This window comes from Rhinolophus sinicus, chromosome 14 (genome assembly GCF_057876585.1).
Source record: "Rhinolophus sinicus isolate RSI-liver-muscle chromosome 14, RSI-T2T, whole genome shotgun sequence".
NCBI classification, from domain to species: Eukaryota; Metazoa; Chordata; class Mammalia; order Chiroptera; family Rhinolophidae; genus Rhinolophus; species Rhinolophus sinicus.
In genome coordinates, this window is record NC_142514.1 from 56,567,167 (window position 1) to 56,591,192 (window position 24,026).

Sequence of the window (24,026 nt, forward strand, 5' to 3'; positions counted from 1 at the left end):
ACAAACAAACAAACAGAGGTGTGCCTACTGTGTACCAGGAACTGCTTTAGGCATCAGAGTTTCAAAGAAATAATAATGCTGAACTTTTCCCTTAAGAACGTATGATTATGTTGGGGAAACTGACTTACAAACAGAGAATGTCAATGTATTGCCGTAATAAGTGCAATGACAGAGATCTGTTTGGTGCTTGGGAGCATAGAAAGGGATTCCTGACTAAGTTTTAGGAGTCAGGGAGGTGAGAGTAGGAAGAGGAGAGGAAGGGAGTCCCAAGGGGAGAAGATGGTATGAATATAGCCTTGAGTAAAAAATAGCATGGTATATTCTGAGTCAGTAAAGGGATCAGTATGATTAGAGTTTAAAATTTCAAGCAGGGAATAGCGAAAGACGAGTCTCCAGAGGTCACATTACAGAAGGCCTGTTTAATATGTTAAAGATTCAGATTTTATCCTGCGAGCGATGGAAACCCCGTGATGACAAGGCACAATGTGTTCACTCTGGAGGAATACGGAGGGTGGATTTAAGGGTCAGGTTGAGCGGCAAGGAGGGTATTTCTGTAGTCCAGGTGAAAGAATGATAGAGTTGGTGAGAGTTGGATAGAACAGAGGGGCAAATCTGAAAAACAGTGAAGAAAAGTAATGTATAGTGAATAATGTTATAAGAGTTGGTGAGAGTGACCCTCAAGTTTATAGTCTGACTGATTAGGTTGATTTTTCGTACAATTTATATACAGAATACTGAATAAGAATCATAAGATACATGTTCACTTCTTTTGTCCACGTTTATCTTAAGGTTTCTATCAGACATTTGCATGAAGGTGTCCAGGAGGCAGTTAGATATATGGCCCAGAATTGTGAACAACAGATCTGGGTAGGAAATTCAGACTTATAAGTCATAAGCATATAAGTGGTGGTTAAAACTCTAAGAGAAGAGAGGCAAAAACAGAAGCCTGAATGCCAGCTTTTAGAGGGTGGGCCCAGGAGAAAGCCAAGAAAAACACCTAGAAGGGACAGTGACATGGTACGAAGGGACGCAATTCAATGTCATGTCACAGAGGCCAGAGAAATAGAGGTTCAGGAGAGTGGTGGGATTCAAAGTGAAACCAAAGCCATAAAATACACTGTAAGTATTAAAAAGAATTCTTTAAATTTAGGAAGCCGTGACTTTAGGTGCCTTTATCAGAGCGGTCTCACTGCAGGGTGGCAGCAGAAACGCAACTGCAATCAGTTGAGAAGTGAATTTGGGGAGAGTGGGAACAAAGTCTTTCTTTGCAGAGAATTTTGGATGGGAGGGAAAGGAATAGGATGGCAACTAGAGGAAATGCAGGATCAAGGCCAGGTCATTGTAAGAATGGAGAAGTTTAAGTAAGGTTGGAGGCAGAAGAGGAGGAACAAATAGTAGGGAAAGATAGAAATATGTGACAAAACAACAAGAAAAAAATTGATGTAGAATGTTCCCAAAGGCAGAGGGAGGTGGAGGGGATGGGATTTATAGGAAAGGGTGGCTTTACGCAGAAAGGACTTGAAATCTTAAGCCTCTGAAACTGCAGGTTGGTTGGACTGAAGAAAGTGAATAATGGGGGAGTGAAGGAGAAGTAGGTCACGCTTCGTGGCTTCAGGACAAAGGTCATTAGTATTTATCATTCCCTAAGAACCAAGCACAGTGACTTGGCAGGTGAAATCATCTTCAGAAGTTCCTCATCATCCTTCTCACACCTGCTCTCCCACCAACCTTTAAAACATTCCCCTTCCAAGTCCTCGCTTCTGTGCTGCTCCTCTCCCACCTCCATGCATAAGGTTTTCTCCAGCGGTGCCCACGTACACACTGTCTTCCCCTTAAAATATCCATTGATTGTCTGCATGCAAGGATACTATAAACTGTTTCATTCAAAGATATACATATGTGATACCCAGCTACTGGCCCAGCCTTTTCAGGAGCGTTACCTTTTAGATGGACAGCCTGGCTTTCAGGGGCCTGGCTGTTTAGACCTCAGCCTTCTACTTAACCTCTCTTCCCATACTCCATCCATATACACCCTCTGCTGTAGTCACACTTTGTCATAAAGTGAAGTGAAGCCTATGGCATAAAAATCATGAGGTTGGAATAATAATTACGACTGTGACGATATTCTGAGGTATCCCCATTATCATATCTGGCAGAGAAATGCTACAGGCAGCTCTGTAAAGAAGGGCGCTGCTGCTTCTGATGTAGTATATTCCAGTATTCTTACATCCATTCTTTAGAAGTTTTAAGCCACAGATTGCAAGTACTATTTACACCTTCTGTCTTAATAGAAAGTTAGGAAAATTTAAATCAGCACTACTTTTTTGCAAATTGCTGTTTACCAGTTAATGTTACAATCATGGAAGCAAAGACTTAGCCATTTTCTCCTAAAATAAATAATAATAATAATAATAATAATAATAATAATATAGTGGTTTTCATTATGTCTAACCAATCTCCAAATGAATGGAAGAAAGCAATACCCACAGGAGCTCTTTGGGCTCAGTATTTACCTAGATGCCTGGACCCCAGAGGTACTAGCTCTGCCCAAACTGATAGTATAGCTGGGGTCGTAATAAAAATGCCCCAGAGGCTCTGAGCTCTGCTGAATCTGATTTGCTACCTGACTACCGCTTACAAACTGTGGGACATACCTCATGGAATTGTGAGGATTAAGTGTGATCATGACTTTAAAGGATTTCGCCTCATTGCTAGTACATAGTAAGTTCTCAGTAAATGGAGGTTGCTCCTGAATTATTACTATTAATAATTCATGCTCTGATTTAAGAAACTGCTTTAACTAGCTCCAGGCAGAGTCTGGGGCTGCTCTCTCATCCAGCCTCAGCTATATGGCTGTAAAATCATGAGTTTCCTTGTACAAGTATGCTATGCACACATACTTACTTCACTCTAGTCACCGATGCCTCCTCTCGGTAGTCAATTAATATGATCAGCGACTTAGGGTAATCGTTTCCTTAAGAACCAAACATGCTTACATTCATGGCACCCACTGTAATGCAATTAATTTTTTTCCAATAATATTCATCTAGTAGATAGGTACAATATAAATGAGAGCAATAATGGTAAGCTAACTCCTGTTTGCTCATTTTGAAAATACTCATTTCCCCCCTTACCCTCTGGTAACCACTAAACTATTGTCTGTGTCTATGAAGGGGGGTGGGGGGTGGGAGATGAGGGTAAGGGGGATCAAATATATGGTGATGGAAGGAGAACTGACTCTAGGTGGTGAACACACAATGGGATTTATAGATGATGTAATACAGAATTGTACACCTGAAATCTATGTAATTTTACTAACAATTGTCACCCCAATAAATTAAAAAAAAAAAAAAAAAGATTTTCTACTGCCATTAGGATTGTTTTAACGAAGGAAAAAATTACACTGTAATTTGTACTCTTTTAAATTTAAACACAAGAAAACCTCCAAGTAGAATCATAGAATGACAGAATTGAAAGAATTGAAATAGCCCATGTTCTTTGTCTTTACAAAAAACATGCCATCATAACTTATTTTAAATCTACTGCTTAAATGCAGGAATCTATAGAACCACAGGAGTTGGAGATATTAAACAATGATACCGAACCCATAAGAACTTACTCTTGAAACAAATGTGTGCAGCTAAGTTCAAGTGTGTTGGGGCCAACTGGACGGCAGAATTAACTTCTATACAGAAAATGTTTATTAAAAGAGAAGTAATAAAAATGTGAAGAAAAAAAAAAAGAAAAGAAAATACTCATTTTGAAAAGACTCATTAGGGACAGTGGTCCTCCATGCTCATGAAATTATGCAATCTAATTGGAGAATTACAGTTACACACACTAGTGCTAGAATGAGAGGAATTGCTGCCTAACAGGTAATGTCACTGTCTACACCTTGCTGTTGCCCTCCTTTCCACCTTGGTCCAAATCCGATCCTTTCCTTGGGTCCATTTTGAATTTAGCCATCTTTTTAATGCTGGTAACAGGCTAAGCTATAAATAGCTTGCTTTTCAGTAGAACAACTCATGCCTGAAAAAGTTGATAATGATTTCAGAATTTCTTTTGAGTTTCTAATTACAACACAGATAACAAATACACTATTCATATGTAATTTTGACAAAGACAACAAGTAATTTCATATTCTTTGGAGATCACTGGACAAGTGTGGGAGCCTACAGTCAAGTATCAACTGCCTTGTTTTTGGACAAGAGTACCTGACAACCACTCCCTCAGGGAAGATCAGGAATTAGAGCATCTGAATCTCAATAAATTTTTTGGTAAAACAATCCAAGTGCTATAACACAAGCTGCCACTGAGAATGTAATTCTGATTGGCTGGCTTAGAATCTTGCTTTTTTTAATTTATACTACACATGTTATGAATTGGGATACTGTATAGCCAATTGGTATATGGACAAGGTTTTACTATAAATAAATACATTTTTCTATCTTTAGACATTATCAGTACATCAGATAAAGTATACGAACAAATTCTTCTAAAATGCAAAACTTAAACTTGAAATGGGTACCATGTTTTTTTTTTACTCTTTTTATCTCTTGGTCCTTGCTTAAGAGATCCAGAGCTTCAAACCAGAATGAAACCAAAGAAACTGCTCCATCCCACGGAGAGGAGAGCCAGTTCAACATTAGATCGTCCCTACTGGCACCTCCAGAAGATTTCAAAGGCAATTTGCATAAACCATTATAATATCAGACACCCAAGCTGAAGTATCTGTTTCAACCATAGAATAGTAATTCTCAGAACTTTGGATTTCAGAGACCTGGGTAGTTCGGGGGGGAATTCTTCTTAATTAAATTCCTGGAAAGGGTGGTCACCTTTTTATTTTACCAAGTAAAGATGCTTTTTTTTTTTTTTCCTTTTCACTCATTTGTTAATTTGTGTGTATGTATTGAGCACATACTATCTGCAGCTACTAAAGTATGTCCTGGGAATGCATTGAAAAACAAGGTACATACAATCTTTGCCCTCCAGTATCATATAGTCTAGTGGGTAGACAGTTATTAATCAATTACACAATATATAGAAAATTCACATTGAGATCAGTGTTATGAAGGATTAAACGTGGTCATCTGAGAGCACGTAACACTTAATTTTGTATGGACAGAGAAGGTGAGGGAACACTTCCTCTTTAAAACTGATGCTTGAACTTAAGAGGTCTCAGACTGTACAGGCCATAGTAAGGATTTTTAACTTGATGCTAAGAGAAATAGAAAGTAATTAAAGAATCTCAAACAAGATTTATGTTACTAAAAGTTTCTTCTGGATGCTATTGGAGAATGGATTGGAGGGAAGCATGAGTGGAAGGAGTGAGATCGGTGGGCAGAATTTCAGGAGTGTAGCTATGACTAAGTATGACGGCCATGGTGATAGGAAGTAGTTGGATTTGAAGAATATTTTGAAATTGGAACTGCTGACACTCACTGATCGATAAGGGGATGGAGGGAGGAAGACAGACGTATCAAGGATGACTCCTATACTCCTGGCTTGAGCAACTTGCCATTTAATATACTGTTTACCGAAATAGAAAGACCAGGAGAAGAACAGGTTGGGGCAGGAAGGGAGAATCAAGAGTCCTTTTTTGTGCCTGTTAAATTTAAGATTCCTGTGAGGTATCCAAGGCAGGCAGATATACAAATCAGAAGCTTAGAGGAGTATTTTGCTACTAGATATAGATTTAGGAAATATCAGCGTATCAATGGTATTAAATTTCTGGGAGTAGATAAGGTTTCACAGAAATGAGTATTATGGAACTTAGAACATTCTGAGGCCAACACAAGGGGAGAAATATTTGGCGCATCTTTCTATAAAAGGTATGAACATTTTAATACCCACAAAATAGAAAGAACAAAATATCAGTCCTTTAAATTAAGGACACTTAGTTGCACGATATCTTCTCTCCATTGTTCTTATCATTTTCATTTTGCTGCAGACCAGTGAAAACTTTGTCCTAGAGCAGCAGTTGCAAATTACTGCCCTAGAGTTTGTCACTCTCTTAGGCAGAAATGACCTCATTTTGGTAGCAGAAGTTCTTATCCACTCCCAGCTTCACCTGACCTCTTAGTCTCTCCAAACTCAAAAGCACATCTGGGAGTTCTGGATCAGAATAGTAAAGGACTGAAACAGAGTAATACAAGATCCTACAATACGACATCGGTTCCCCCCTATCCTGAAATACAAAGTCAGTTACCTCCTACGTGCACTGTGCCATTCCCAAGTCAGAGGACTGACTACATTGCAAATTGTAGAGTAGTTATTTGTGTGCCTCAGGGTCAATTAATATGTGCGTGGCTATCTCCTCCTCCCACCCGTCTCTAACATTGGCATCCATCATAGAATTCTTTTCTAGTGGATTTAGTAAAGATTTCTGAATGATGCTGTCACAATGTTCCAGACCACCTTGATCCATCAGATAGAATGTGGGAGATAATAGTAATAACTACGACTAACAATAATAACCATTTTGTTATTAACTTGTAATTACGATTATTAATAATAACATTCTTTAGACTTTGTGTCATGTACTGAACTAAGTGTTGTCCATACCTCATCGTATGTAAACCTTACAAACAACTTAGAAGTTTAGTGCCATTTTGTAGATGAAGTAACTGAGGCTGAAATATTGACATCTCAGGTGTACACTTCATAATTTTTTTCGCATTGTATTTTAATTATGTGCCATTAGCTGCTCTAACGGAAACTCAGTGGGACTCTATACTCTTATTTTTCCTATTTGAATCCTCAGTATCTCACAGAGCTTGGTCCATTTAAGGTGCTTCTATTATTAAATGTTGAAGGTCACGTAAACTCTTACAGTGGTAGAAGCCCTTTGAAGGGCACTGGTTGTGTCTTACGTGATTTGGAATTTCTCACAGTACCTAGCATAATTCTCAATAAATATTTGGAAAGTTGAGTGTATGGGTTTTAAATTGGCTGAAAAACTCCTGTAAACTCAGAAGGTTCTGAGTGGTGCAGCAGGTGGATGGATTACTAATGAAGGAGGATTAAGCATACGTGCCGCCTAATATGCTGTTTTTGCAACTGTGGGTCTGACTCTTATTTAAGCATTCTTATTCATGACCTGGATGGCAAAAAGAAAGAAGCTGCTCATTTTTGGAATCCACTAATGATTCCAATTTGGAAAGTGTTGTGAGCAGCTCAGGCAACAGAAATAAAATGCAAACGACCTTTGAGACTGGAGGTATGTAGGCTGGGAATAATAACTTTGTGAGCATTTGAAAAAGGCAAGGCAGTGAATACACCTGGGGGAAGAGAATCCAAACACAGAGCTGTTCTCTGGGAAGCAGATGCCAGAGCGCAGTGATGCCAAAGTAGGCCCAGGGGGCACAGTGGTCTGCAAATTAAATTCAGGCCAGCCAGGCATTCTGGCAGGATGAAAGAGAAGTCCAGGTTGAGGCTGCCTGTGCAGGAGGGCACAGAATAACAGTTCCTCTGTGGACATTTCTAACTGAGCAGCACCTGGCACCACACATTGCGGCCCCACCACTTCATTACTAGGGAAGCTCCAGCAATTTGGAAGGAGTGCAGAGTGTAGCAACAAGAATGAATGAATTCCGGAGCCCGAGGAAAGGACATGGATAAAAGATTAAAAGGATTAGATGGCTGTAGTTTAGCTGCAGAAAGCTAAGGGAAAGAGGAAGGAGAGGCTCGGAAACTAATAATAAATACCCAGGTCTATTCTAAAATAGCCAAGTGGAAACTTGTAGAAAACTCATCAAATTAAGACTTTTCAAATGAAAATGGACATGTGCTTCCAAGCCATGGGCTTCAGGCCTGAATAGGTACGCTGCCTACTCAGGTGCTCTGTAAGTACTGCCCTATAAAGTAACCTTCGTTTGCCAAAAGAGTATAGGGTTCTGGAAATAGACCGATCGGAAGTACATTAGAAAATCAGCCAACCCTTTTCTTAGTGTCCAGTGAGGACAGGATGACAGGAACTAGATTTTTGATGTATTGGTCGACTCAAAACTCGTTTCAACGATGAAGTTGCCTCTACCCATTCAGATACATACAAAACAAAATAGAAACCTTGTAGCATGGGGGAGGCCTAGAACACAGTTGGCTAGGCTCTGTAACCCTATCATTGCAATTCACTTTGTGTCAAGCGGATTGGTATGATGCTAATTTTTCCCTTTCTAGGCAGTGGAGGAAGGGATAGAGAAAGCTGTCCCTCGGGACTAAAGGTAAACTTGGTGAACTTCACTTTTAAAAGATCAAACACACAAATATTCAAGTAGATGGATTCAGGGCTAATTCTTTGTTTTATAGAAAGGAGTCTCTGAAAGCAGCAACTACCCTGGGGTGCTATTGCATTCATCATTGTTTAATGATCATTAACTACACTATTCTTAACCTGGAACCTGAGGAAGAGAGTCGAATACTCAGATTCCAGCCAGTTGCAAAGCAGCTTCACACTTTACGCTATCTTTATCCGCTCCAGCCTCACTGGGCTTCCCTGAGCTCCTCACACATGGCGGCCCTCTGAAAACACTGTTCCCTCCTCTGCTAGTTTCACTTACCCTCCCACTTCCTTGACCCATTCCTGCTTTCTGCAGGGCTGACTCTTTCTTGTTCCCGTCCTCTCAGCTTAAATATGACCTCTTCTAGAAGGTATCTGTTTGGAATGATTGGGGCTATAAATTAGAGGAAATCTTATTAATAGCAGCCCAAGGCAGTAGATATTAATATCCTGCTCAAAAGGTGTTCAGAGTAAAGTGTCCGAGGCTGGTATCACAGCCCAGCTATGTAATTAAGAACCCAGGAGCCTCTGCCCCACCCTCCACCCCCAGCATCACAAGTGTGCCTCAGGCAGAAAAGCATGGAGGAGTTATGGGGGAAGGCTTTCCTTTTTTATTTAGGAAGGGCCACCATCCCCAGAGACTCCTAACTATATCTAATTAGTTAGAACTGTGTCACATGTAAGGGAGTCTAGAAAATCGTGATTAGCTTTCCAACCTCTAGAGGAGAGGAAAGCAAGGGAAAAGGGGGATGAGGGGGATGAATGACTTTCAGGGAGCCAGACCTCAGTGTCTGCCATGGTATGTGTCCCACTCATACTCCCTCACCCCACCCCACTTATTCTCTGTCATGGTTCCCTACTTCTTCTCTTTATGGCATTTATCATGGTTTGTAGATGTACATTTATAATCCCACAGGAATATATATACACACTCATGGCTGGCTCGCTCACCAGTGTATCACCAGAACCCAGCTCTGAGCCTGACGAATGAGAGACACTTAATAAATATTGCTTACTTCACAGGCTGGTTGGTTGCCAGAAAAGAAGCTACCTCTGAAATTATTATAGAATCACAACCTCCTGGGAAAATAGAATTCTGGCTATCAAACTCTGACTTGCACACAGCTCCTTCTTATTTATTGAAAACTATTTCATATATAAAGGTGTGTAGATGAAGTAAAATAATGAACGTTTAAATACCCACCACCCAGCTATATCAAATTTGCAGGTTTTTGCCGGAGTCCCTTGAGGTCTATTGATGTTGAATTTAAGAAACAAAACATCTCAAACACACATGAAATCCCTGTGTCCCTTTCCCTGGGTCCATCTTCCTGCTCTTGCCTTTCTCTCACAAGAGGTAACCACTATTCTGAATTTGGGTTCACTAGTGTAGTATGTGTTTTTATATTATGGTTATCTATATTCTATATTCATATCTATTTTATACTATAATTATATTCATGCCTATATGGTTATCTATATTTATACTATGGTTATCTATATTCATACTTACACTATGGTAATCTGTATTGTTACCTATATTTTGCATGCTTTGAAGTTGTATATAAATATTATATTTTGCATAATTACTACACAAATTACATAAGTAAAAAAGTATTATTCACTAATCTTTCTCATCTATCTTGTTATTGCTATTTAACCATATTTTTGCATGTGACTCTGTAGTGTTTCATTGTATGAATATGTCACAATTTAGTTATCCATTTTTTTCTTGGTAAGCATTTTGATTGATTGTTGACAATCTTTTCCTAGTACAACTAAAACTGTACACAATTAACATTCTTCTTCACATTTCTTCATCACATGTGTGAGGGTTTCTTAGTCTAAGGTATATAACTGAGAAATAAAGTTGCAGGGTGAAGGAGATATATTTCTTCAATTTTCTTTGATTTTGCCAAAGTGCTCTACAAAATGTTTACCAATTGAAACTCCCATCAGCAGTGGATGAGAGAAACTGTTTCTGTATTTAATACTGAGTATCACACTCTGATTTTTGTCAATCTGTTGGTGTGAAATGGTATCACATTGTTTTACTTTGTATCTCCCTGACAATGGGGAAAGTTGAAGATCTTTCGTAGGTATGTTGGCCAATCAGGTTTCCTTTTATGAAAATTGCCTATTCATATCCATTGCCCTTTTTAGGGGGACAGGGAGCTGTTTTTTTCTTATTGATTTGTAAAATGCTTTATATATTCTGGGTAGCAATGTTTTCTCATTAACACACATTGCAAATGTCTTTTCCTATTGACTGTTCATGTTGTTTATAATGTTGCTTTGTGAATAGGAGTATTAAATTTTAATAGAGCAAAATTTATCAACCTATGACTTTGTGGTTGGGTTTATTACCTGTTAGATAAGAAATCCTCCTCTATTTCTAAAATCTTAAAAATATCCTTTTATATTTTCCTGTAAAAACTTTAAAGATTTTTGCTTTCCACAATTAGTCCAGCTAGAATTAGTTTTATGTAACATAAAGAGATCTAGTTTTATTTTATTTTTTCCCACATGGATAACTAGTAATCTCAGTTGCATTAGTGAATGCTCCATTTATTTAGTATCAGCAATTGATATCAAGTTTTCATTGATGCATGGATCATTTTCTGAGTTCTATATTATGTTTCAGTGGTCTGTCTTTCTATCCCTGTGCCAATATGATACTTTGTGTAGCACCATAACTTCCAGGAAATTATCCATAGGGTTAGGTGCAGGGGCTCAGGAGCCACACTGCTTGGGTTTGAAATCTAACTCTGCCATCGACTAGCCATGGTACTTTTAGATAGACCCTCTATCTCTTTGTGCCCCAGTTTCTTTCTAATCTGTAAAATGGTGACAATAATTGTACCAAACTCATAATGAATGAAAAGTTTTTGCCTGGTTAGATGCTTTTACTTTTAGTTGTAGTATCAGTATTATGATTACTAATTATGATATTTGATAGGTTAGGCCACCTCTACACTTTTCTTCTTCACAATGGTCTTCACTATTATCAGCCTTTTGCTCTTTCAAATGAATTTTAAGATAGGCTTATAATGTCTCATGAAAAAAACCCATTGAAAATTCAAATGCCATTGCATTGATACATTAATTTGAGTCTTTTTATCCATAAATTTATTATATCTCTTTGTCTATTCAATTGTTTTACAATCAGGAAGTAAGTTTGTAATTTATTCCCTAAAGATTGACATATATTTGTTAGAGCTATTCTTAGCTACATTTTAATTTGTTGTTATTGTAAATGAGGTACTCTTTATATTATTATACTTGAATGAGTTATTACTGCTGTGTAGAAATCCTATTATTTTTATGTTGATCCTGTATCTAGTCACCTTGCTGAGCAAGTACTAATTCTAATGGTCTGCAGATTCTCATAGGTTATTTCTATAAACAGACTGACCATTATATAAAAATGTAGTTTTTTTCTATCTTTCCAATATGTACCTCATTTTACTTTTCTTTTATTGTGTCAACTGAGACCTCCTAACAGCATTAAAGAGAAGTAGTGATAGCAGGCATCCTTGTCTTATTCTGACTCTAATGGTAACATTGTTAAGTTTCATTGTTAAGTTTGATCTTTGCTGTAGATTTTTGATAGATAATTACCAAATTTAGGAAGTTCCCTTTCATTTCTAATTTACTAAAAATTTAAACAAAAATGAGTGTTAAATTTCATTAAATATTTTTTGGCATGTATTGAGTTTATCATAGACTGTTTATTCTTTACTTTGTTATATTGTGTAGTGTATTAATAGATTTTCTAATGTTGAAACATCATTTCCTTCCTAAGATAATACCCTCTGGTATTTCAAAGAATCACCTGGGTCTTTTCCTAAAGGACAAGAAAACTTAAGTTTCTTAAGCAATTGTTATTTTGATTTGACTTCACATAAGTTGTTGTTTTTTAGATCTTGGTATGTTTAGTTTGTTATTTCTTTATTTCTTTCATTTTTTGGCATTTGTACGTTTTTAAAAATGAAACTTGTATAATAGTAGCAAAAGATACGAATAGGGGGAAATGCAGAGGGTGGAAATATTAGCTCTCCTTATTTTGGACCATGAAATAAAGGGACAGAAGAACTTCCTACTAGCCAAGGACTTCTAGGGTGACTTGGTCCAGTGCCATAATTACCTTATTTGCTGAGTAGGTGAATCATGTTCGCCATTTGTCTAAAACCCGGGTGACACCTGTACCCAGAATCATTGAGGAAACACTCTTAACTGCTTCAGGTAACTGGGTATTGCTTGTGAACTGGAAGGGCTAGTTTTCCTAGAAGCACTAATGATGGCTGGTGATGAAAAATGCATCTGCTCTTACCCTTTTGGAGCCACTTTTGTTTGTTCTCTGTTTTTATTCATCTTTGGCAATTGCATCATTTTTGAGACATATACTTGTAAAACCTTTTGTAGTTCTGCTGTCAGCAAAGAGATTGTTCTGTTTAATAATTCTATCTTCCATATTATAAAATTATTTCAGTATAATTGCTCTTGGTGACAAAATGCCAGGTCAGTGTAGAAATATGGTTTTGATGGATGTTGAACAGTCCTGTTTCTGAATATCTGTCCTAATTATATACACACATTCATTCAATTATGGAAAAGTTACTATACCAAAAGAACTGTATACATATAGTAACAATAATGTGATTCCCTAGTCTGTTGGCTTTAAAAAAGATTTCAGAAATTGATTAAAATATTTAATGTTAGTTTTTCATTCAAGGCTTTGTGAACCAAATACCTTATTCCAATTGGAAATGTGTTACAAAGAGAATATTCTGTTTTCTTTCCCTCTTCATCATATAGAACAAAGGAAGAAAGATACTGAACTCCTAGGAGTTATCTCCTTGATTAACTGTGAAGTAATAAACATAGGAAAGCAGCAACAATTCATGCAGTTGGGTACTAAATCTCCACCTTTATGGCCTGCGTTTGCCAACTGTCTCCATATTTGACAGACAAAGTGCATCTGTGAATTTTAAGTTTCTCGGGTTACAGTTAAGATATGTAATTAGATTTCAAGATATACATCTTCCACCAAAACTTCTGCTACAGGGGAAAAAAGCCAATTAAGCCAGCTTTACTCAGCTTCAAAACAAAACTTCAACAACTTGAAAACTGATGGAAGAACTTAACTAATGAGGACACTTCACTTGGGGCATGTTATTGCTTGATGGAGGCTGTGTGCTCTGGGATTCAGGCTCTTCCTTCTTTAAAGGCTGGAGTCAGAAAGTTTACTTGGTTAATAAAGCCAGTTCCCTTAGACACATGGCTTGATGCAGGGGCAGTTGGAAATTAGTACCTTGAACTTTTGTTACATATAGTTTTCTAATCATTTTTGCTTATTAAATGAAAGCTATCTGAGAAATTGCATTAACTCAAACAGGTAAATGAAAAGTTACTATGATGCTCAAAAGCAAAAATGCATTCCAACTGTGTAAAAATTTTTGGCCTACTGGACTAATTCCAGGCCAGAAAGATTTCCAATAAGCATAATGACAATGATGATAAAAGGAACTAATGTTTCCTGAGCAGATACCACATGCAAGCACTCCTTAAACATTTAATAAGCATTAATTTATTTAATACTCATGAAAAGCATATACATTAAGTATTCTGTCATTTTACAGTTAGGAACTGAGGTTTGGAAAAGTTGAGTAATTTGGCCAAGGTTACCTAAACATCTCCTTCAGCAGGTTAAATCCTTTCTCTTCTGTAACATGGAAATACACTAGTTGACTATTGCCTTTTATAAAATAGCATAATGCCCTTAAAAATAAAAGCTTCCTTGAATAATATAAGAAGAGAAATGTTAGCTCGTTAGTATAAGCTTACGTGTTATTATTAACAAGCACAGGAAATTCACATGAGATGAAGTTACTCTCTATCTTCAAGATTATAATCCAAGCAGGCAGATAAAACAAATACATGAGGAATTACTTGAAATAATTTAAAAAAAAAAAAAAATCTCAACAAATACAAAGTAGGAAAGCACTTGGAATTGAGTTCTACTTCTTCTGGACCACATTTGTATGGACTGTAAAACAATGGGGGTTGCAGGACAACTACTTCCCTTAACAGTTTCTTCCTGCTCATAAACCTAAGTCTGTGATTCTAATGAGTGCCTGCGAAGTGTGACAATTAAGTTTGCAAACTTGTTTCAATGATGTTGTTAACCTTCTTTTGATATCAGAGGGATAATTCATTATGAATTTGTACCAACTGGATAAACAGTTAACCAAGTTTACTATTTGGAAGTGCTGAAGAGGCTGCATGAAAAAGTTACATGACCTGAACTTTTTGCCAACAATTCATGGCTCTTGCATCACAACAATGCACCAGCTCACACTGCACTGTCTGTGAGGGAGTTTGAGCCAGTAAAGAAATAACTGTTCTGAACATCCTCCCTTCTTACCTGTACTGTCCCCCAGTGTCTTCTTTCTTTACCTGAAGATAAAGAAAATATTGAAAGGAAGACATTTTGATGACCTTCAGGACATCAAGGGTAATATGATGACAGCTCTGATGGTCATTTCAGAAAAAGAGTTCCAAAATTGCTTTGAAGGTTGGACTAGGCGCTGGCATCGGTGCATAGCTTCCCAAGGGGAGTACTTCAAAGGTGACCATAGTGATATTCAACAATTACATATGTAGCACTTTTTCTAGGATGAGTTTGTGAACTTAATTGTCTGACCTCATATGAACAAATCAATGTGGAAATCACAGCAAGCGACAAGTGCTGACTGAACAAAGCAAAATGGTCATTAAAGGTCTGCTGGAGATGACATTTTAATCAGATCCAAAGAAGGTGAGAGTAAAGTAAAATGAAACCCTTAGATTTCTGTATAAGAAAGATTACCATTTCAACAAATGGTGTTAGGAGACCTATGTACCCACATATAAAAAGAACAAAGTTGGACCCCTTACCTCACACAATACACAAAAATTAATGAAGTGTATTATAGACTTAAATGTAGGATATAAAACTCCTAGAAGAAAACAAGAGTAAATTTTCATGATCTTGGATTAGATGATGATTTCTTACATTCAACAGAAGAAGCATAAACAACAACAAAATAGATAAATTAGACTTCATCAAAATATTAAATTTTTGTGCTTGAAAAATACTTTCAAGAAAGTGAAAAGACAACCCATAAAATAAGAGAAAATGTTTGCAAAGTCTTGATAAAGGACTTGTATCTAGAATATATAAAGAATTCTTACAACTCAATAACAGACAAATAACTCAAAAAGTGGGCAAAGAATTTGAATAGACATTTCTCCAAAGAAGATATATGAATGGTCAATGGCCTGTGAAAAGGTGTTCAACATTATTAGGCATCAGAGAAATGAAAATCAAACCTACAATATGATACCACTCACACCCACTAAGATGACTGCTATCAAAAAGATAGATAATAATTGTTGGCGAAGATGGAGGAACTGGAACTCTCAGACATTGCTGCTGGGGATGCAAAATAGTGCAGCTGTTCTGGAAAACAGTCTGATACTTCCTCAAAATGTTAAAGATACAGTTGTGTATGATCCAATAATTTCACTCTAAGATAATGGAAACATATGTTCACACAAAAACTTGTACATGAATATTCATAGCAGCATTATTCACAATAGCCAAAAAGTGGAAACAACCCAAATGCTCATCAAGTGATGAATGGATAAAAAACGTGATATATATAGATAGATGATAGATAGATATGTATAGATATATAGATATATAGCTATAGATATCCATCCATCCATCCATCCTGTGGGCGCAAAGAACTATATATATTCTATACACCATGGAATATAGAATATTATTTGGCAATAAATAATACTGATAAATGCCACCGCTTGGGTGAACACTGAAAACATGCTAAGTGAAAGAAGCCAGTTACAAAAGGTCACATATTATATAATTCCACGCATATGAAATGTCCAGAATATGCAACACTATAGAGACAGAAAGGAGATTGATTCGTTGTTTCCTGGGGCTGAGGCAGGTATGAGGGGTGACTGCTAACGGGCACCAGGTTTCTTTTTAGGTTGATAAAAAATGTTCTAAAATTAGATTATGCTAATGATACACAACTCAGTGAATATACTAAAAAACACTGAACTGAACAAATGAATGAATAATATGATATGTAAGTTATGTCACAGCAAAGCTGTTAAAAAGGAAAAAGGGAAGATTATTGTGTGAATGTAGAAGTGAAAATGTTAGAGGCTGGAATTCTCGAGAAGGAAACAAGCACAGAAAATGTTAATGTAATCCGAGGAAGTGAAAAGCAGGCCTTTAACCGACATAGCAGCAATGGGGATGGTATAGCAGGCACCGACGCAGGATTATAAGGAGGTAACTCTGCAGGTATCCCGGCATCATCCCTGATGGGTGGTAGCCTTCACTTCACTTAAAATCACCCAGAGCTGAGACCTCTTTCCATCATCTCCTATCTTCCAGTTGGCCTAGCTGGGGAATCATTTTAATTAACTTAATTGTTGAGGGACAGATTTTGCTTGCCCACAACATTTACCCATTGTCTTTAATTCTGCCTTGTCAAAACAGGCATGTTGCTATAATAACTTCAGAAAACTTTGTTTGGTAAATAATCAGGATCTGTTGTGGATTATAGAAAGTATAAATGTTTGTACAATAAAGGTCAGCGAGATTAATTCTCAAATTAGAATTCTAGTTTTGAAAAACTAGACTGTTAATCAGATGTGCGGAGGAAGAGGTCAAACCCCCGTGTGGTGTTGGCCTGCCTCTCTCACCATAAATCCCTTTGGGCTGTGCATAAAAGGCATAGCAGCACCGATGCTAGGGTGGTCTTTATTAATGGCATCTTTCTAGAATACTGAGAAGGTCCTATCACTACTCCTGACATTCAGCTTAAACAAGATGTGACCCTTTCATGCAACTGAACAATATGTTTGCATTACCCGGACAGAATTTTTCTCTTAAGATTCCATTAAATATTTAACTCACGCTACTAAAGAAAAACACAATGGGTGAGGTAGCTGTATCAAAATGGGAAATCTATCCATTTTCAGCCTCGTTTGGCAACGCTCTTACTGAACCAGCAGGCGGGAGACCTGCGGAAAGGGAGGAAGGGATGTTAGGCCTGGAGCCAGAGACGAAATTAAATCTTTGTTGGTCCATCTACTTTAAAATCTGCATCACTTTCCATATGCTGACAAAGGGACAAACTTGGAGAGGCAGGTGTCTGACGTCACTTTTTGTCTGGAGAATCAGGAGGTATCTCAGAAGCCCCGTGGATTGTTTCCAGCACTTTCTTTAAAATGTTTCTCTTTTTACCCATAGGATTTTCTCTGGGATGCCCCAAAGGAAGATAACACTAGGATTTCCAAGTCTCAGCAACACCCTAATGACAAAGCTAGGCCTATTTAGTAGCCAATTTAACTTTCATGCCCCCAAACAGTGGAAATAATAATAATAGCTATAATAAAAATATTTTACATTTATTTAGCGCGGTAAAGTTACCAAGCACTTCACATGTATTGTCTTATTTCATTTACCCAATGGAAAAAACTGTGCTCTGTAGCTATTCAATATGTTTTATTTTTGATTTTGTTATGAAAAAATGAAGCAAAAATTTTTCTCCATAGAGAAATAAAGGCCATCGAGTGGTTCCTAGCACAGCTTCCATGAGAGCACTCAGCCATGTTTTTTCTTCTTTCTGTCCCTCTATATACTTTGGCTAACAGTAAATGTTCCCAATACCTGCAGCAGGAGTTGAGAGTAGTAGTACTTTCTCCCATTTTGTGCAAGAAGGATCCGGTAAGCTTCCCATGTCCAGGGAAGAGAAGCAGACAAAAGGTATGGCAGTGCGCATGTGATGAACCTGACCACATTCCTTTTCTCCCCAAAGGACAGTCATAGAAAGAAAGTGGGCTATTCTCTTCTGGTCTGCTAGTTTGCCTCTAATTAGACTATAGACTTAATCTTGCAGCCTAGGTTCTTGTAGAAAACAAGACAACCTGTTGGGATAAGCCGAGTACCAGAGAGTTAACATGAAGCTAATGAAGACTGAGCATCAGGGCCTCTCACTTACATCCCCCAACCTCCCACCTCACCCTGTGGGAGGTAAAAAGATGAGAAGAAAGGACACTGAATCTTCAGGTCTCCCATAATTTGTTATGATTCTTTTTTCATTCTAAGTATTTACTTTTGTACCTAATTTGTATTGGTAATTTTTTTTCTTAAAGACACTATTAATTCCCCCCAATCACATAGGGTTTAAGCCTCATACCACTTGGATCCCCCCATTGCAGAGTATTTAATTCAAAATAATACTACAGCAAATGACTTCAGCCTTAACAGCAACGCCGGATTTGGATTAAATGCCAAACTAATGGTAAATCCACTGGTGAGACCACAAAGTACCATACCAGATTCAAATAGGTGAAGTAAATGTGGCATCTTATTTTTTCTGAAACTGACCTAATCTTCGTGAGTTTTCATCTTCTCCCTGGTTAGTATAAAACTTGAACTTGACTGTGTGTTTCTTCTTTCTCTTTCTATTTAAAATACTTCTTTCCAAGAAAATACTTGGCCTTTTCAGAATTCTTCCTTTCCTGCTTTCAGTTCCCAAAGGTGTGGTGTCTGGGTATATGTGGGTAGAGGGGGTCCCTTGGTCTTGGTATCCAGGGAAAGAAGGCCTCTCTGATCTTATTGATGGAGGCTGGGCTTTTTTCTGGGCTCTCAGTGGGTTAACTTTCTGGGGCCTTGCCATGCTGGGAACAAAATGACTCTAACAGAGAGCACACCCCCTTTAAAACTTAGCACACATGCCATCCTCCTTTTGTTGTCATCCAGAGTACAGGAGGGAGCCTCTAGATGCCCTCTACAGTACACATGAATTGAGGAAGATTCTGGAGAGCTAAACAGGCCATTTCACTTTAGTAGAGCCACCTCTGCAGTCTCCCCCTCAGAGTGCAACCATCGCCCCTCCCCTAGGAGACATCAGGACACAGGTTTTCCCATCTCCTCCCCTACCACTCTCTCCCTGTTTCTTCCCACAGAGGAATTCCTCAGAGAAAGAGGAGGCCCTTGCATTTCCTCTTTCTCTCTTGAACGGGCTCCCTCTAAGTCATATCCTTGTTCCTGGGACACTAAGCCTCACAGCTCAGCTGAAATGACAGAGAGGGTATCCTCTCTACATTATAGAAAAAACACCAATATGCCTGATTTGTGCTTGAGGCCCAGTCCTTAATGTGTTAATAGACGCTAACAGAGCTGAGAAAATCCTTTTCATTTCCAATAGAACCCGTTGTTCAAAACTATTGTCTTGCTGCTTGTGCCAAAGATCTGGATATCCAACGCTGTATAGCAACTAACTTTCCCTTTCCATTTGCAATCCTGCCCTAACAATCCTAATCCTCCCTGGGGCAAATGGATGCCTCTGGAACAATGTGGGATGTGCACAAGAGGATGCCGAAGGATAAAGCACATTCACATAGTTCAAAATTATGATCTCTGCCGTAAGACTATTAAGAGGATATTTTTTTTTTTTGGATTTCCTTTTGAAAGTTTCTATTTTGAACAATGTTGTATTTTTATTTTATTTCAATTACTGCTCTAAATGACAATTTGTTATTCTGATAGCACTTAGAAACTGTCAGGTAAAGTACATAATCTCTATGTGGTTAATAAAAATGGGAGGAAAAAAGGGAGGAAAAGGAAGGAGAGAGGGGGAAAGGATATTAATATTTCTCTTATAAATGTGGAGAGAAAAAGAGATACTTTGTACAGTTTTCAGGGGGTGACTGGATCAAATTACATATGTTTTTTAAAGCTGTGAGACCCTCTAATTCATGTTTTTGATGTTTCACAGTACCACAATACATCTGTTTAGAATTTCAATTCCAGATTTAATATACTATGCAAGCTGGTGTGGGCTTTATAATTATGCATATTCATGAGAGCAATCAAGCCCTTACTTTTGATATGACTGGCAAAGTGAGGTACCAACAAGAGAACAATAATCAAAGAAACAAGGAGAGTACCAATTGTTATTTACTTATGACATTTTACTAGAAAAACTCAAGCAAAATGAAAGGCTGTTTCCAATGATGTACTAAAAGTAACAAACCAATGTTATAAAATGCCATTTCTGCCTTTTGTTTACACAATAAAACATCTTAAAGCTGCACCACTAGGCAGCCACTCCACCAGATGCAATAATATCCAAATGTGAAGGTACTTAATAATATTGCAGTTTTAATTCCTTTGATATTTCAGATATCCTTTGAACAGTCCAAATCAAATCAAACTCGTACTTAAGGCAAGTAGATATCTCTAATGGATGCTTATATTGCAGTCCTAAGAAGTTACAGTGTCTTTTCTGGGTGTATTTCGGTTATTTATCTTGAAACCATCCTGTCCAGGGTGGGTGTGTAAATTTGTAATCAGTTTGTGGAATATGATAAGGGAAGCCTTGCCTGCCTAAGGTTGGAACTGTCAATTGGATATCAGGGCCATAGACTCTCTATTGAATATATTTTATTTGACCTAAACAAATAATTACACATCTCTGTGCTTCAGTAGTTGCATCTGTATTGTAAAAATAAGATTATTGCTTCTTGAGGTCTATGACAATGGGAGAAGGAGGCTCATAAATTAAAGAAAAGGAAAACATACATTTAACTTCAAGACAGGACTTACATCTTACTATTTTATATCCCCAGTGCCTGGCAGAATGCCTGGGTAACTCACTGTGGGCATCAGGACGCTGCTTATCTATTATGTCATTCCATTCTATAAGCGCTGCTGTGGAGGTGTTACTTGTAAAGCTCAGAAAGATTCAGCAGCTTGCCCAAGGTCAGACACGTACAGGGTAGAGACATGATTCGAACCCTGCCCTTTTCTAACTGTAGAACTCTTTCCAGGATACCCGCTCATTTTCTCCAGTAATTGACCTGATTTATGTCAAGTTTCCCATTGTTTTAACATAGCAAAGCCTAGCTACAGAAATATTATGGAACGTTTGTGCCCAAGCGTACTTCCATTGGTGTGTGTGCTTTCTTCCTAGCACTGTCTTGGGAGACCATCTCTATCCCAGCCTGAGAGTTGTCCCTAAGCCCTGTGCATTCATGTTGTCATTTGGAATCTCTACAGGATCCCCCTACATTGAACCAATGCATGGATTAACACCTACTTCGACACACACAACCATTCCCTACTTACACTGGCAGTTTTTATCCAACCAAACGATAGCAGACTGACAATCTCCACTATGGAGTGGAGGTGGTGGAAAGGCACAGTGAAAACACTGACACACTGTACATTACTTAGCGTGCAGGTGCATTAATGAGCCCTTGCCTCAAATCCCCTGTTTGCCAAGTGTGTTTCTGCTCATGTATCAAAGCAAAGCCATCCTGGGTGTGAGTGGAAATGCCAGTAGTATTCATTCCTGCACTAAACGTTTCCTGGAACCCATTACAAAAGATTCATTTTCCAAATGGATTTTGTTAATTTAATTTATTTTGTTCTTGTTGTAGCTGGAAACCTAGAGGGAAATTGAGAAAAATAAATGGGTTAAACTGCCCCAGGGGATGGCTTGTCTGTGGAAGCATCCCAGCGCTCAAAATGAGACTTAATGAGTACTGCTTGTCAAAGGATCTGATATGCATTTTGCAGAATAAAGCAACTCTTTTTTCAGCAGTTGATAAACCATTCTTTAGGGAAATGAATGAAGAGCCATATACTACTGTCTCTGCTGCCCAAACATATACTTATTTGAAGTGAAGGCAACAAAAACAATACAATAAAAAATAATTTAAAAATGACCTGTTTCTCTATTTTCAAGTTACGTTTTCCTTCCAAGATATATTTTGTTGTATGGATACAAAACGAGTTCAGTATATGTGAGGAAGAGGAAGTATTCCAGCCTGAAATGAATTTCAGCCTGATAAAAATAAATTAATAGAAACACGACAAGTCACTTATTTAACCCAGTACAGGGGCTGCCAAACTAACCTTGTGCGAGCTGAGACAACTGAAGAAAATTCTGTGTTTGTTCTGCTGCAAAATTAGCCCAGGCAAATCAAAACAAGACTCCTAGGCAAATCAAAACGACACATTCAAAATAAAATCATGTTAATATGAGTTGCAAATGCAACTTTATTAGCAAGTCAACTTTAGGAGAAATGCAGTCTGAACCTGATAGCTTGAAAAAAATAAAAAACCCAAATAAATACTCTCCTAATAAAACTACAATTAAGAATACAAAAGGACAGCATTTAGGGAACTTTTTCCTACTTCGTTTCACCTTGTGTATTATTTATGGCTACAGGTTAGGCTATACCCTCCAAATACTATATTTCTCACCAGAAACAGCGCTGAGTAATTGGGTGCTGTGGGGCTTAATATTCAATACTGAGTCATTTTGATTAGACCCATATTTTATCACTTGTACTATTAGCATCAGAGGTGTTTTTTAGCCATGAAACTTTCGTGTTTTTGGATTTGATGTTCATAAAATTAAGGAAATCAGTTTCTAACATGTTCTTTTCTGTTCAAGAATCAAGTGACTTAGTGTTTCATCTATGTCTGGGTAGTCTGAAACACCAATCATTTTCTGAAGCTAGATATAAAGTCAATCCATTTTCTGTAATGAAGCAGCAAGGTTAAAGAAGTGTTGGGCCATGCTTTGAACTATGGAAGTAATGGATCTAATTTAGATAGTTAATTCAGTCATTTTTGAGCAGTGTACACTCAGGTTGGTTGAGCTAATAATATCCATCTTAAATCAATATGAAATGTAAGCCTTTATGAAATGTCTTTATAAATATTTTTATAAAATACAAAACTTTATGAAATATTATTAAAAATGTTTGTGTAGTGATGGGCAATTCTTCATCTGTGCTTTGGATCCCCTGGTCTCAGACTAAGAGTCCTTATTTTGCCTCTCTCCTTCCCCCTCCCTCCTTCCCTTCCTTCCTTCCCTTTAATTATTTCTCTGAACTGTTGATTTTCATTCATGCAGCTGCTTACTTTAATCCATTTTTTTCTTATTTTTAATGTTCTCAATCCCATATTTCCCTCAGTTTACTGTGATAAAACTCTTCCATACTTCATATTAAGCTACTTCAAAGAAGTGTATATTTTTAGTGTCTCTCTCCCTAAATTTTCATTTACTCCTCTAGCTCATCCAGCTGTTTTTCATACCGCCACACTAATAAACTTAGCAGTAATATTCTATGCTGCCAAAGTATATAGACATTTTCTTTGTTTTTATTTATCTTTCTGGGGCATTTGACACATTTCTCTTTATCAAAATGCTCTCTTGCCTACAGGGATACCACTCTGGTTGTTCGTTTTTCATCTCCTTCTTTGGATTTTCTTCTTAATCCAGAAATAGCATTCTTTCCAGGACTTTTTTCTTTGTTCTCTTCTTTGCGTTTTATGTGTAGTCATTAGGTGACTCCACCCATACCCATGGCTTCAGGTACCATTTATATGTTCATGTTCTCAGCCTCTGCCTGCTGAGATCCACACCCAGCTATCAGTTATCCACTAGTAGGAGGTAATTCAATACCTTTGTAGGCAACTAAAACTCAAAACTGTCCAAAACACCACATTCTCTTTTCTCCCAAAATTGCTTCTTGACCTATGCGTATTTTCCTAAAAGATAAGCAATGAAAGCCAGAATCTTAATTATCTAAGATTCTTTTTTCTTCTTTTCCATATTTAATTTTACACCAGATCTTATTC

At 37.6% G+C, this 24,026-nt stretch overlaps 1 protein-coding gene across 2 annotated transcripts in view; it reads left to right on the forward strand.

Annotated features, from left to right (window-relative positions):
- ST6GALNAC3 (ST6 N-acetylgalactosaminide alpha-2,6-sialyltransferase 3) overlaps positions 1-24,026 on the forward strand; it is a 521,545-nt gene that overhangs the window by 428,621 nt on the left and 68,898 nt on the right. The window contains exon 4 of one of the 2 annotated variants that reach the window (XM_074334965.2): positions 4,573-4,741. The exons of the other annotated variant lie outside the window; for it this stretch is intronic. Within the exon in view, the coding sequence (XP_074191066.1) occupies positions 4,573-4,726 (154 nt within the window). The 3' untranslated portion in view covers positions 4,727-4,741. Of the gene's footprint in view, positions 1-4,572; positions 4,742-24,026 lie in introns of those variants that run through there. 2 annotated transcript variants of the gene reach the window in all.